This window comes from Castor canadensis, chromosome 6, assembly GCF_047511655.1.
Source record: "Castor canadensis chromosome 6, mCasCan1.hap1v2, whole genome shotgun sequence".
NCBI lineage: Eukaryota > Metazoa > Chordata > Mammalia > Rodentia > Castoridae > Castor > Castor canadensis.
Window position 1 is genome coordinate 177,244,256 of NC_133391.1, and position 11,880 is coordinate 177,256,135.

Here is an 11,880-nt window from a genome sequence, read left to right on the forward strand (position 1 = left end):
CCAACTACTTGGAGGCAGAGATAGGGAGGATCTTGGCCCAAACTGACCCAGGGCAAAAACACAAGATCCTATCTGAAAAATAGGAAAAGTAAAAAGAGGCTAAGGCCTAGACACCTGCCTAGAAAACATGAGGCCCTGAGTTCAAATTCCAGCACTGCTAAAATAAAACATATTATAAATGTAACAACTAAGGCACTTAAAAATTCATACACATTGGTCCATGTTTTATGGAAAAATTATCCACGTTCCACATAAGGCTGCAGAGTTAACTTAAGCCAAATACCCTAGGCAGTGTGGCCCCAGGAAATTGAACTATGGTCACCGGCATCATGACCCCAGGCTTGCCCCAAGCCACCTTGAGGGTCAGGGGCTCACTTGGAAACCTGCTTGTAATGTCTGTCACAAATGAGAAAACAGCTGCCATTACACGTGCTTTTCAGTGACAACCACTGTCAAGTATCAGAAAGGCAAATGGTGAAACAGTGCCAGGTAGCACAACTGAGGGTCTTTGGCCTTAAAACTTACCTTCAGGGAACAGTAAAGAAAACCCAGCCGCAAAGGGGATGGTCTAGCATTGGGCTCAGCTCTGGAGACATGTATCCAGGTCCCTGTCAATGCATGGCAGGTGGCCCCAGTGCTGACATTGTGGCATTTGTCCCCCAGGTGGTCCAATTTTGATAGGAAGTTCCTCAGCAAGGTCCTCATGAGAAGGTCAGCACAAAAGTCTCGAGATCGGATTTTGAATGTTTTCCACGAGCTGAACTTGAAGGATGCCATTAGCTATGTGGCTGAGGTATGGCAGCATTCCGTTTGTTCTTCTGCTGGAATTGGGGACTAAAACAGGACATGGACACTGGAGATGGACTGGAGCAAAGGCAAAGGGTGATGGGGAGTCCCCTGCATCCTATGCACAAGCTGCCTACCCTGACAGCTCACATGAGGCTTGTCCAGAAATAGGATATCTCAGAACTCCCTGTCACTCACGGAGGTACAGTCACAGTGCCTGTCCCCGGGTGTGTCTGAGTACAAAGGCCAGGCCCCAGAAGGGCCCCCGAGAGACTGCATTTTCTGGAGATGAGAAAGGATGGGAAGTAGAAAGGGAGTAATGGGCTGAGGGCCCCCCCATACACATGCATGCACAAGTACACACATGCATGCATGCCTACATACATACACACAAGCACGTGCAGATAATGTATGCATGCGCATGTGCGCACACATACAGGTGTAATGCATGCACCTGTGTGCAGGTGCATGGACACATATACGTGTGCACATGTGTATGCATATGTACATACACAAACACATATACACGTGTGTACATGGACACATGTGCATGCACAGACATCTATACACACAATCAGGCATGTGCACAAATGTACACACATATGCATACAGGTACATAGGTGCATGCTTGTACAAGTACATATAATGCACATGCATGACACATGAACACATGTGCACAATATATGTAGACACATGGCACATGAATATACAAACAAGTGTATTGCATGCATGTGCACACACACCTGTGCACACATGTGCACACATAAGGCACATGACACATGTGCCCCTGCACACACATACACACATGTGCATGCAAACACTAGTACACACACACAGAAGGGAGGCACAAGGACATCTTCCTCATCCCCTGCTTTACCCATGAAATAGATCAATTCCCCAAGTCTCCCAGGCTGTTGGAGCCAGAGTGGACTCTGTCCACACAAGAGTGGCTGGCTGGACATGTCCAAGCATGGTATAAATGAGCCGTCTTGGGATCATGGAGAAGGGGGGGGCCCTGAACTGCTGTGACTCTCACAGCCTGATGCCACGTGCACTGCTCTGGTCAGGACTCAGGGTGTGCTGGATGGCACACGGAGTGATGTGCAGGTCATGGCAGGTCCCAGTCAAACCCCACCTTGGGAGGACGAGAAGCCAGGCCAGCCCCTGCCCATGTAATACACATAACTATTGTGTGGACAGTGTATTCATGACCCATGCACCTGTGTCCCATGTGGACATTTCTGTGTCTCTTGGGCCCTGTAGCTTCTGACATCCTGCACAGGCTTAGGTCCAGAGTGGTTCTCAACCTCAAATGCCTGCCAGACTCTGAGGTAAAGATAATACAGAAGGCAAAAATCCCAACTTCCTGTGACCCTGTATGCCTTGGTCACCTTGGAGTCTGGATGGAGGACAGGAGGGAGGGGTGGGCTGGGGTCTCAGTTTGAGACACTCTTCAGATTCCACCTCTGTGCAGGTGGGGGCACCAGATAGGGCCTGAGTCCCACCTCTGCCCCCACCAGCCCAAGTGTCTTCAACTCATGACCTTGGGCTCTGTTCCTTTTTCCCCATCACTGTTGGAGGTGGCGAGTCCACAGCTCTGGTCCTACACTGATGCCTATCCCCCACGCTGGCATTTGCCCAGGACTTCAAGCTGCCTTTCCCACATTTAGCTCCTGCCTATTATCCACTTTCTCTCCTGATGTCCCCTTGGGGTAGGGTGTGCTTGGCACCATTGATGTCACAGAGGCAGACAATCACCGATACCTGACCTGCAGGTGGATGGGTGGCACAAAGAACATTGGTTTGGAAGCAAAAGACCAAACAGCCCCCACCCATATCAATGACAGCCAAATACCCTGGAGCAGGCAGTTCTTCTTTGCAACCAAAGTATCCCACAGATCTCCACTCCTCCAAGGGCTCCCAAGGGAGAACCTTTCAAACTGTAAAGTGCAGTGCATAGGGATATAGTTAAGAAGGGAGGAACCCCTGACCATCTGTCACTCTCCCTCCCCTGGGGACCCTGGAGACCTGTGTGCACAGGTGCGTGTGTGCATATGCACGCACACATGCTTGTTTGTCTATGCACATGTCTACACATACCATACACGTGTGCATATGTATGTGTATATATGCATGCACGCACATATGTGTACATGTATAAGTGCACATGTACATGTGTCCATGAGCCTGGAAGAAGCACAGGCCATGGTGCTCCTTCCCACAAACTCCTGACCCAGTCTTGGCCAAGGGATGGGTGCTCCGACCTCTGATGGCTTCCACTCCCTGTCAGGCCATGTTCTGGGTTGTTTTGACCTCAGAGATGGTTCTGGACTGGCTGTAGGTTGGAGGCCCCAGGAAGGACAGGAGTCACCTACCTAATCTGCAAGTCTGAGTGGTGTTTCCTAGCTCTCCACTGCCCTCCAAGAGGTTCTGTCTCCTCTGCCCATGGTTTTGTCTTTGCCCAACCCTTAGCTGTGCTTCCCTCGAGCGCAACTTTGGCCTGGGCACTGAGTTAACCATAGCTCCTGGTCTATCTTTGCCTTCACAGAATTGAGATGTCCCTGGACATAGCTTGGGGGCTCTGGGTGGGCTGGCCTTCCCTGGGCTCTGTCTCTGCCTCCCACAACCTACAGGACCCCCAAACATGGTTATCAGGACCCTCTCTGTCTTCTATGTGGGCAGGTGTTGTCTTAGGGTCCACTCTGTGCTAATGAGGGTATGTCCTCCTCACAGGGAGAGCGCCGTGGGTCCCTGGCTTTCATCCGCTCCCCAAGCACAGACAACATGGTCAACGTGGACTTCAGCACGCCACGCCCATCCACAGTGGAGGCTTCTGTCTCCTACCTGCTGTACGTGTCTCCAAGGGTGAACTTCCCTGTGGAAGAGGACACCTCTCACTAGCACCTCTGTCATAACCTTGGGACTTATTAATGGGCAGGGGTCTTTCTGAGCAGGAGTCATCCATCACTGACCAGCTCTTCCCCCAGGCCCTCTGGCAATGGAGAGTCACACATGAGCAAGAGGCCCAGGGTGGGGGAGGGGTACAGAAAGGAACCTGGTTCTCCCCTGTAGAAGCCAGCTTCACTAGGCAGCCGGGGGTTATGTTCCTGTGGTACTGAGGCAGGACCCAAGGGAGGGAGTGAAGGAGGACAGGAGGGGGCAGGCAGCACACTATGACACCTGCTGGCTCTGGGCAACTTATGGCCAGTACCACGCTGGGGCTCACAGCTGGGCTTTGGAGGTGTGGGTGGGTCAACCTTAACTAAAAGGCTGCAAGGCCCAGTGGGAGTCAAGGCTCTCAAAGCCTTGAGGAGGGTGGGGAGAAGCCGGCCAGCCCCGCAGCAGGGTGAAGGGCTGGGAGGAGACCCCGCGTGGCTGCTCTTTCGAAGCCCCTGGGCTTGTTGTTTCTGCCCAGGAGGGAGAATGTCAGCGCGGTGTGCCTGGACATGCAGTCCCTGGAGCAGAGGAGGAAGAGCATCCGCGACACCGAGGACGTGGTCACCCACCACACGCTGCAGCAGTACCTGTACAAGCCACGGCAGGAGGTGGGTGTGGCTAGGGTGGTGGGTCAGAGCTCTGCCCGGGCGATGTGGGTGGGGTCCATGTAGAGCCCCGCCCTGTTGTAGGGGGTGGAGGTCCACCCAGAGCCTTCCCTGCCTATGAGAGTGGGGCTTGCCCACTCTCTCCCGTCCCAGCCGCTGGCGCAGCCCCGCACCGTGCTCCGGAGTGGGCGGGAGGTTAGGGTGACCCGTGGCCTGGCCCGCGCAGCCTAATGGCCACGGCTGCCACCGCAGTACAAGCATCTCTACAGTCGGCACGAGCTGACGCCGAACGAGGACGAGAAGCAGGACAAGGAGATCTTCCACAGGACTATGCGGAAGCGGCTGGAGTCCTTCAAGTCGGCCAAGCTGGGCATCAACCAGAGCAAGAAGGCGGCCAAGCTGTACAAGAGGGAGCGGGCGCAGAAGCGGGTGAGGGCCGGGCGGGCGCAGAGGTCCCGGGAAGGGGGCGGTCAGGGTCGTGGGGCGGGGTCATGGAGCGCTACTGGCACAAAGGGCCAGCGCTCCCGCCGCAGGCTGCCAGGCCCCCTTACCCGGGCGGGGTCTCTCGGGGCCTGGACATGGGCTTGTCTGTAAGTGCCCGCGCTTGTCCGCAGAGGAACAGCAGCATCCCCAACGGGAAGCTGCCGGTGGAGAACCCGAATCCGGCGCACAACTTCATCAAGGAGAAAGGTATGGCATGCGCCACTGCGCGTGCCTGTCACGGGAGGGACGAATGCCTGGGGCTGTCCCCGGGGACTCTGACCCCGCTGACGCTGACGCTCTGTGGGTCCCCTGGGCGAGAAGACCACAATGACTGGTTTCATTGCATCCCCCTCCTGACCTCCCAGCTGCCAAGGCACAGAGAAGCGCTCTCTCCCCACCCTTCCCTTATGGAGGTCCCAGCTCCTTTTTCCAACGCCCCCTTCCCCACAAAGGCCAAGTATGGTTGGCGATGGCAGGGATGGCTCCACCATTGCACCGCCCACCTGGCCACCTGCCCAGGTGCTGCTGGGTCGGGGTGGCCGAGATGACAATCCTTGAACAGCCAACAAGGACCCAGGTCACCCTTACCCTCAGCCTGTTTCCTTTGGTTCTTCGCTGCACAGATTTGGAACTTTCGGACCATGAGGAGGCCCCCGACTACGAAGCCGAGGAGACCAGTGGGGGTATTGAGTTCCTAGCGAGCGTCACGAAGGATGTAGCCTCAGACTCTCCAGCAGGTGAGGAGAGGAGCAGGTGGCCAAGTAGGGGATGTGGGGTTGTGGGGTGGAGCCTGGGAAAGCTTAGCCCGAGTCTTGGAGGCAGTGAATCAGCATTTCCTTGGCCAGGGTGGCTCTCTCCAGGGCAGGTAGGCATGGTTCTGTTGGAGCTTTGTGTCAGGAGGGAAGCAATTCCACGTGCTGCTGGACCTGCCTGTGGTGTATGAGGTCGAAAATGTGCAGGGAAGGCATGGAGTGAGGGTTGCAAGCTAAAAGGTGCAGGACTGACCTTCCAGGTGATCTTGCAGGTGGTGGCCTCAGGACACACTGGCATCTGCAGCACCCAAGGTGGTGCTTTCCACCCCCTGCAGCCTCTGTGGGTGCTTCTGGGAGGCTGATCAGCCGCTGCCCTTCCTCCTAGGAATTGACAACCCTGTGTTCTCCCCGGATGAGGACCTGGACCCGAGCATCCTGTCCAGGGTGCCACCCTGGCTGTCCCCTGGGGAGACTGTGGTACCCTCCCAGAGGGCCCGCGTGCAGATCCCCCACTCTCCCAGCAACTTCCGCCGCCTGACGCCATTCCGCCTCAGCAACAAGTCGGTGGACTCCTTTCTGCTGGCTGATGTCCCCGAGGAGCGGCCCCACACTGTCCTCCCAGAGTCCACGCACATGTAACTGGCTCCCTGTCTCCTAATACTTGCTCTCTCCTCAGCTGTTTCCTTCAGGTCTCTCTCCTGGGCCTGCGTTTTCCAGACTCTCCAGCAGCTTTCTTTCCCCTCTAGAACCATCTCCAGGTCCTCTTTCTGGCTGCATATTTTAGGAGACTGGTGATGGACACCCATTTGAGTTTCTCCTTCCCCTGCTAAGATGTACCATTGAGAGGGTTTGAGGGCCTGCTGTGTTGGTGCCATCTGTAATACCAGCACTTGGAAGACAGAGACAGGAGGATCTCAAGTTTGAGGCCAGTCTGGATTATATAGTGAGTTCCAGGCCAGCCTGGGCTATGTCTCAAAACACAGGCATTTTAGAATTTGACTTACATTAGCATATTATCTTATGAGAATTTACTTTTTTAGACTGTCAGCTAGGTCACAAGCTTAATGGGATAGTTATCTCTGAATTTCATTCACAGGCCCAGAGGGAACTAAAAGTGGGCAAGGCTAGGGACTGTGTACAGAGGAGATAGGGAACAAGTCCAGGTAACAAGTCCAGGAGAGAGGCAGTGGTTTCCTTTTAGCCACCTACAGACAGGGGGCAGGGAAAAATTCCACAAGGGCTGCTCAGCAGCTTTGTTGGTGACCTCTTGTAGGGACCATGGTGGGGGTTCTCCCCAAGCTCAGGATAGGGTGAGGTGCCTCAACAGTTGCCTAAAGAGCTCTTTTGTTGCCCCATGTTATGAAGAGGGTTAAGCACACTTTGAGAGGGTCTTCATTCATCCCAAAGTTCCTTTGGGTGCTTAGGGAACAGGTGGTAGAAACTTATAGGTGGGATGGGTCTGGTCCAGGTTATGAAGATGAAAGTATTTTCATGGAATGAAGAGGGAAGTATTTTTCTCTCTATTGGACACTTAGAGAGGCCTTTGTCAATCCAGCTGGTTAATGCAGCTGTCATCTCATTGTTAGGATCCCAGCAATCGCTGCTGGCATGGTTTAGTGGGACTTTATGCAAGAAACAACTTTCTCCTGAGAGAAGAAAAAGAGCAGCAGTGACAGAAGACCTGTGGAGTCCACCCTTCCACCTGCTCCTTGCTTCTGCCTCTCAATCTCAGGCTTTCCCTTATTTCTGGTCTCATTTCTGAATCCCACTGCCCTTACAGGAGCAGGGTGCTACCTTGTGACTAGGGAAGCCTCCGTAGGTTTCCTGGGCAGGGCAGCTATATCTGGGGGTAGGTGTGATGCTGCATGCCCTCTTGTAGAGGGGACTGCTGTCAAAGACATGGCCTGAAAGTGTCACAGAACATTCCTAGTGGTCCAGGCCTGCTGGTCCATTGCAGGGCCATTCAGAAGGGTTCAGTGACATGGGCTGGAGATCAGCGCACCATTTAGGGGGACAGCGTACAGCTGAAAGGGCTTGATGGGTCTTCTGTGGAAGATTAGGGGACCCTCTTTGCATATGAGCCTGAGGGCTTCCTATCCGCGGTCACGCACCTGCTTCTGGGAAAGTCCCTGGGTGACACCTCAGGAATAGCAAAATCAAGGGGAAGGGAATCTTTAGTCGCATCCAATTGTTCTGGCAGGCGGCCAGTGACCGTCTGGGCTGCGGGCCAGAGGGGCCTGGCAGCCGCTGACACCCGGTCTTCCCGCAGGTGACACCGGCTCTGACACGCCGCTGACCGGAAGCTCGTCTCCGCGCCTGGGACCACCCGCCGCCATGCAGCCTCCCACGCTTCTCGCGCGGCGCCCGCGTGCCCCCAGTCCCGTGCCACCCGAGAGCGCTGGGCCGGCATCGCAGTCTTCCCGCGAGCCGGGGGCGGGGCCGGAGCGCCGGGCACCGCTCAGTGCGCATGCGCGGTCGGCGGCGGCGCGCCGCGTGCACAGCCGACGCTCATTCCAGCGGCCCCGCGCCCGTCGACGTCCCGCGTTGCTCAAACTCGCGTCGCTGCCCGGCCCCATGGACCTGGCGCCGCACGCGCTGGAGCAAGAGGAAACGCCGCTGTGACCGCGCGGGCCTGCGACGTTCTGGCCCGTGACCGCCTCCCCCCAGGGTCTACGACGGCCCAGCCCTGGGGTCTTCGCGTCCACCGCCCCGACCCCCTGGAGGGGTCTTCCGGTTGATGGCCTCTGTGGGGTCTCCCCATGACAACTCCCTCCCACCGCCCCCGTCTTCCTGCCCTAGATCTAGCCCCGGACCCCGCTTCCCTGCAAGGTGTGCCTGCACTCGGGGCGCCCAGGTGCTGGGGCCCGCGGCCTGGTCTCCAGCCACGGAGGTCTGGCAGGTGCTCCGTCGTGGGCCCCAGCGTCCACTTGCTCGTTTGCAACTGAGCTGACAACTCTTGTTTCATTGTTACCCTGACTCAGGGACAGGGAGGGTCCCAGAGGCCTGTGGCGGTCCTCTCATCTCTGCTGGGACAACTGAGTACTGGAGAAAATGAGATTTACCTAAGTGATACCGCCCAGACAGCCTCACCCCGAGGGGCGGGCAATCGATTCTTGCACAGCCTCTGGACCACCTGTGAGCCCCTGGGGCCCTATTTGACCCCTTCATGTCCACTTGCCAGCTGGTTCTCTGGACTGTCCCCGCTGCCATGTGGCCTGTAGGTACAATTGTGGAACCACCCTCTAGCCCAACGTTGGCCTGCCCTTCGCTGCCTCAGGGCTGCCCTGCCCCCATAGAGAAGGTATCAGGCTTGAGTTGTCTCTCCAGTGTTGAGGTGGTTGCAGATGGCTACGCTGGATGGGTCGCTGGAGAGGGCCTCACAGCGGGCCTCACAGCGACCTTGTTCAGAACTACAGCCAGCTGCTCTGGGTCTACTTGTGAGGTTTGCTTCTAGCTCACCTGAAACTCACTTGAGGGAGACAGAAAAGGGGCTGAAAGGTTAGGCCCCTCCCAGAGGCTTTCCTGAAACAAGCCACTCAGCTCTCTGCTCAGGAGACTAAACTGTCATCAGATAAGGTGGCTGGTCCTGTTCTCAGAGGAGTCACAGGAGGGCTGGTAGCAGACTGTTAATGCTGTGTTCCAAAAGCTGGACAGGTAGTTCCTGGTTTGCCCAACATACAACCCCTGCTTCTGCCTCAGAGCAGTGTTCCCTGACTGGAACCCACTGGCTCATCACTGAGCTCTGCCAGCCTTTCTTCTGGCAAGTCCAGCCACTGCACAGCAGGGCTGCTCCCAGTGATTTTACCAGACAGCTCTAAAGCAGCCCACTGCAGCTTATCCTGGGGAGGCTGGGACTGGCTGCTGCGCCAGGGGTGCTCTGAGAGACCCTGCAGCCAACATCCCCGGCCTGCCTGTGCCAGGGTACTGCCTTAACACCCTGCCACGTCTGCTGGACATGGAGTTGTTCCCACTGCAGGCAAAAACTGAGCTTGTGCTGAGCATCCCAGTTACCCTGCCCTGGACACCCAGGAACACCAAAGCCAGCAGCCACGTAGTCAATCTCTTGGGGGACACACGCCCTTGGCCCTCTGTACAGGTGTTTCTACAGTGGGCAGGCCATATTCTCTGGGCTTCTGAATCACACAGCTGGCCACAGCTACATGGAATCACAGTTCAAACCAGGAAGCCCCATTTGTAGAAACCCATCTCCTGTACTCAAATGACCCATGGCTGCGTTTCATAGCCAAGTACCCTGCTGTTCTGTCACTACTGTAAACAGAATGTAAGCACAGTCCCATGAATGTATTTCCTTAGGAAAACTGTTGTAAAGATTTTTATTAGGGAGAATATCTATTTATTTAATACTGAACTTTGGCCTACTTTGTGGTACTATAAAGTACACAAATTTAGGAAATTGCTATTTCTCACTTTTGTGTTTTCTTGAAAATAATTTTGTTACAGTGTTCGATATACTGTGTATTACTGCTCTTTTGCAAAAGGAAATTTAAAGAATCCCATCAAAACCAAATTGTAATGTATTTTGAGTGTGAAAATTGTGTCGTCAGTTTAATCATAGCCAAACTTTGTGTAATTCCAATCACAGAATGAGGTGCCTTAAATCCCCTGCAGATGTGCTGTGCAGTATCTGTGTAGGGATCCCATCACTGAAACCCTGCAACAACTGCTTGACCAATTCTATTAAAAACATTTCAAGGCACTCTGGGTGAAGATTTTGTTTGTAAGTGAAAAACCTTATCCAGGAGAACTTACGTAGTCTCTTTAGGCACACAATTGCTAATTAACATTAACATCAGCATAGGCTGTGTTGTCACATGCTGCCTTGTGAGACAGTCCTGGCTGGTTGGGAGGTCCTTGCACACAACTACGAAGTAACTCTGGGTACTGGGCACAGTACACCCTAGAGCTAGTCCCCCATGTGCATAGGACACCTATCCAAACCTCTCTCAGGGAGAATGAGTTGGAGATACCCTATGGCTATCTGGACAGTGACTGAGTGGTGGCTGGAACAGTGTCCACTGGGCCTAAGGGGAGAACGAGGGACCAGAAACACCAAAGCGGGTGGCAGTTAGGAGAGGTGGACAACATCAGCAGGGTCCAGTGCCTGGTGGTCAAGAAAGATCTCTGTGGGTTGAGATGAGGACAGTGGTAGGCAGGGATATGGGTGAACCTGGGAGTTGTGTGCCCGCCTGTGTGCACAGTGGAGCCACCAACTGGTCAGATGTGAGGGGTCTGGGTGTCCCAAAGACACAATTTGTATTTTAATTTTAAAATGCTTACTATTTAAAAATTGTACATCTAAGAAGAATCCTAGACACTGTTTATAAGACCATTAACAGGGAAATTCACAGCCTTCTTAAAGCAGATATAAATAACAAGTGAACTAGAGAAAAACAAGGACACAGATTACAACGTCTATCTCACTCCAGAGGCAAAGTCTGAGACACAGGTGCTGGCAGGAAATCCTCTCTGGCTATCTTCTAGCTTTTGTGCCTGCTGGCATCTTTGGCTTGTGAATACACCACCCTGACCCTGTCTCCACACAGCCCTCTTCCCCCAGCATCACGTGGTGCCTGCCTTACGCCCATGTGACTTCACCTCACCTTGACAAGTCACATCTGTAATAATTCTGTTTCCAAACAAAGCCACTCAAAGTCCTGAGGTTCAGACGTCAACCTCTCTCTTTATTCAGTCCATTGCAGTGAGGAAGGGGGTGAGCCAAGGTAGCTCTGCTTCTCCAACCTCCCCTGGGTTTGGGTCACATGTGCCTAGGATGCTATCCTTTCTTCTTTAGAGAGGGGACTGTGTGTCACCAGATGCCAGGTTGGCTTCCAATATTCCTCCACAATCACGCTTACCTGCTGTTCAAGAATGTTCTCATGTCTGTCCTCTTGACCTCCGGGGCCAGCTGGCCAGCCAGGTACTTAGCCATAGTGGGCCCTGTAGTGACCGTGACTATTATTAGCACAAACACCAGCAAGGATAGGTAGCAAGTGCCATGTGGACATCTTCAGTGGAGAGTGAACACATCTTTATTACTGCAAGGACAATAATTAGTGGGTGTAATTAACTCAGTACACTTTCACTGAGCACTGGCTGTGTGCCAGTCACTGAGCTGATGGCTAACTATCAAGGTGTACCCCACTGGGCATCTCTCCCAGGCCTCAAGAGAACTCTCTAATTTGTACCAACTTCACTTAGGTTTTCATTATTTCAAGAAAAGGCCTATTTGTGAGCTCTTTATAGCTTGTGAGGATGAAATAAAAGCAGAATGTCAACTTTACCATTTCAAAGATGGA

At 54.0% G+C, this 11,880-nt stretch overlaps 1 protein-coding gene across 3 annotated transcripts in view; it reads left to right on the forward strand.

Moving 5' to 3' along the window:
• Positions 1–10,280, forward strand: part of Slc9a3 (solute carrier family 9 member A3) — a 46,301-nt gene extending 36,021 nt beyond the window's left edge. For 2 of the 3 annotated variants that reach the window (XM_020174782.2, XM_074077794.1), the window contains exons 10-17: positions 664–793; positions 3,520–3,635; positions 4,202–4,331; positions 4,581–4,757; positions 4,943–5,018; positions 5,435–5,548; positions 5,949–6,198; positions 7,833–10,280. In XM_020174782.2, the coding sequence (XP_020030371.1) occupies positions 664–793; positions 3,520–3,635; positions 4,202–4,331; positions 4,581–4,757; positions 4,943–5,018; positions 5,435–5,548; positions 5,949–6,198; positions 7,833–7,836 (997 nt within the window). In that variant the 3' untranslated portion in view covers positions 7,837–10,280. The remainder of the gene's footprint in view (positions 1–663; positions 794–3,519; positions 3,636–4,201; positions 4,332–4,580; positions 4,758–4,942; positions 5,019–5,434; positions 5,549–5,948; positions 6,199–7,832) is intronic. The other variant, XR_012449260.1, reaches the window with a different exon arrangement.
• Positions 10,281–11,880: the final 1,600 nt, after the last annotated feature.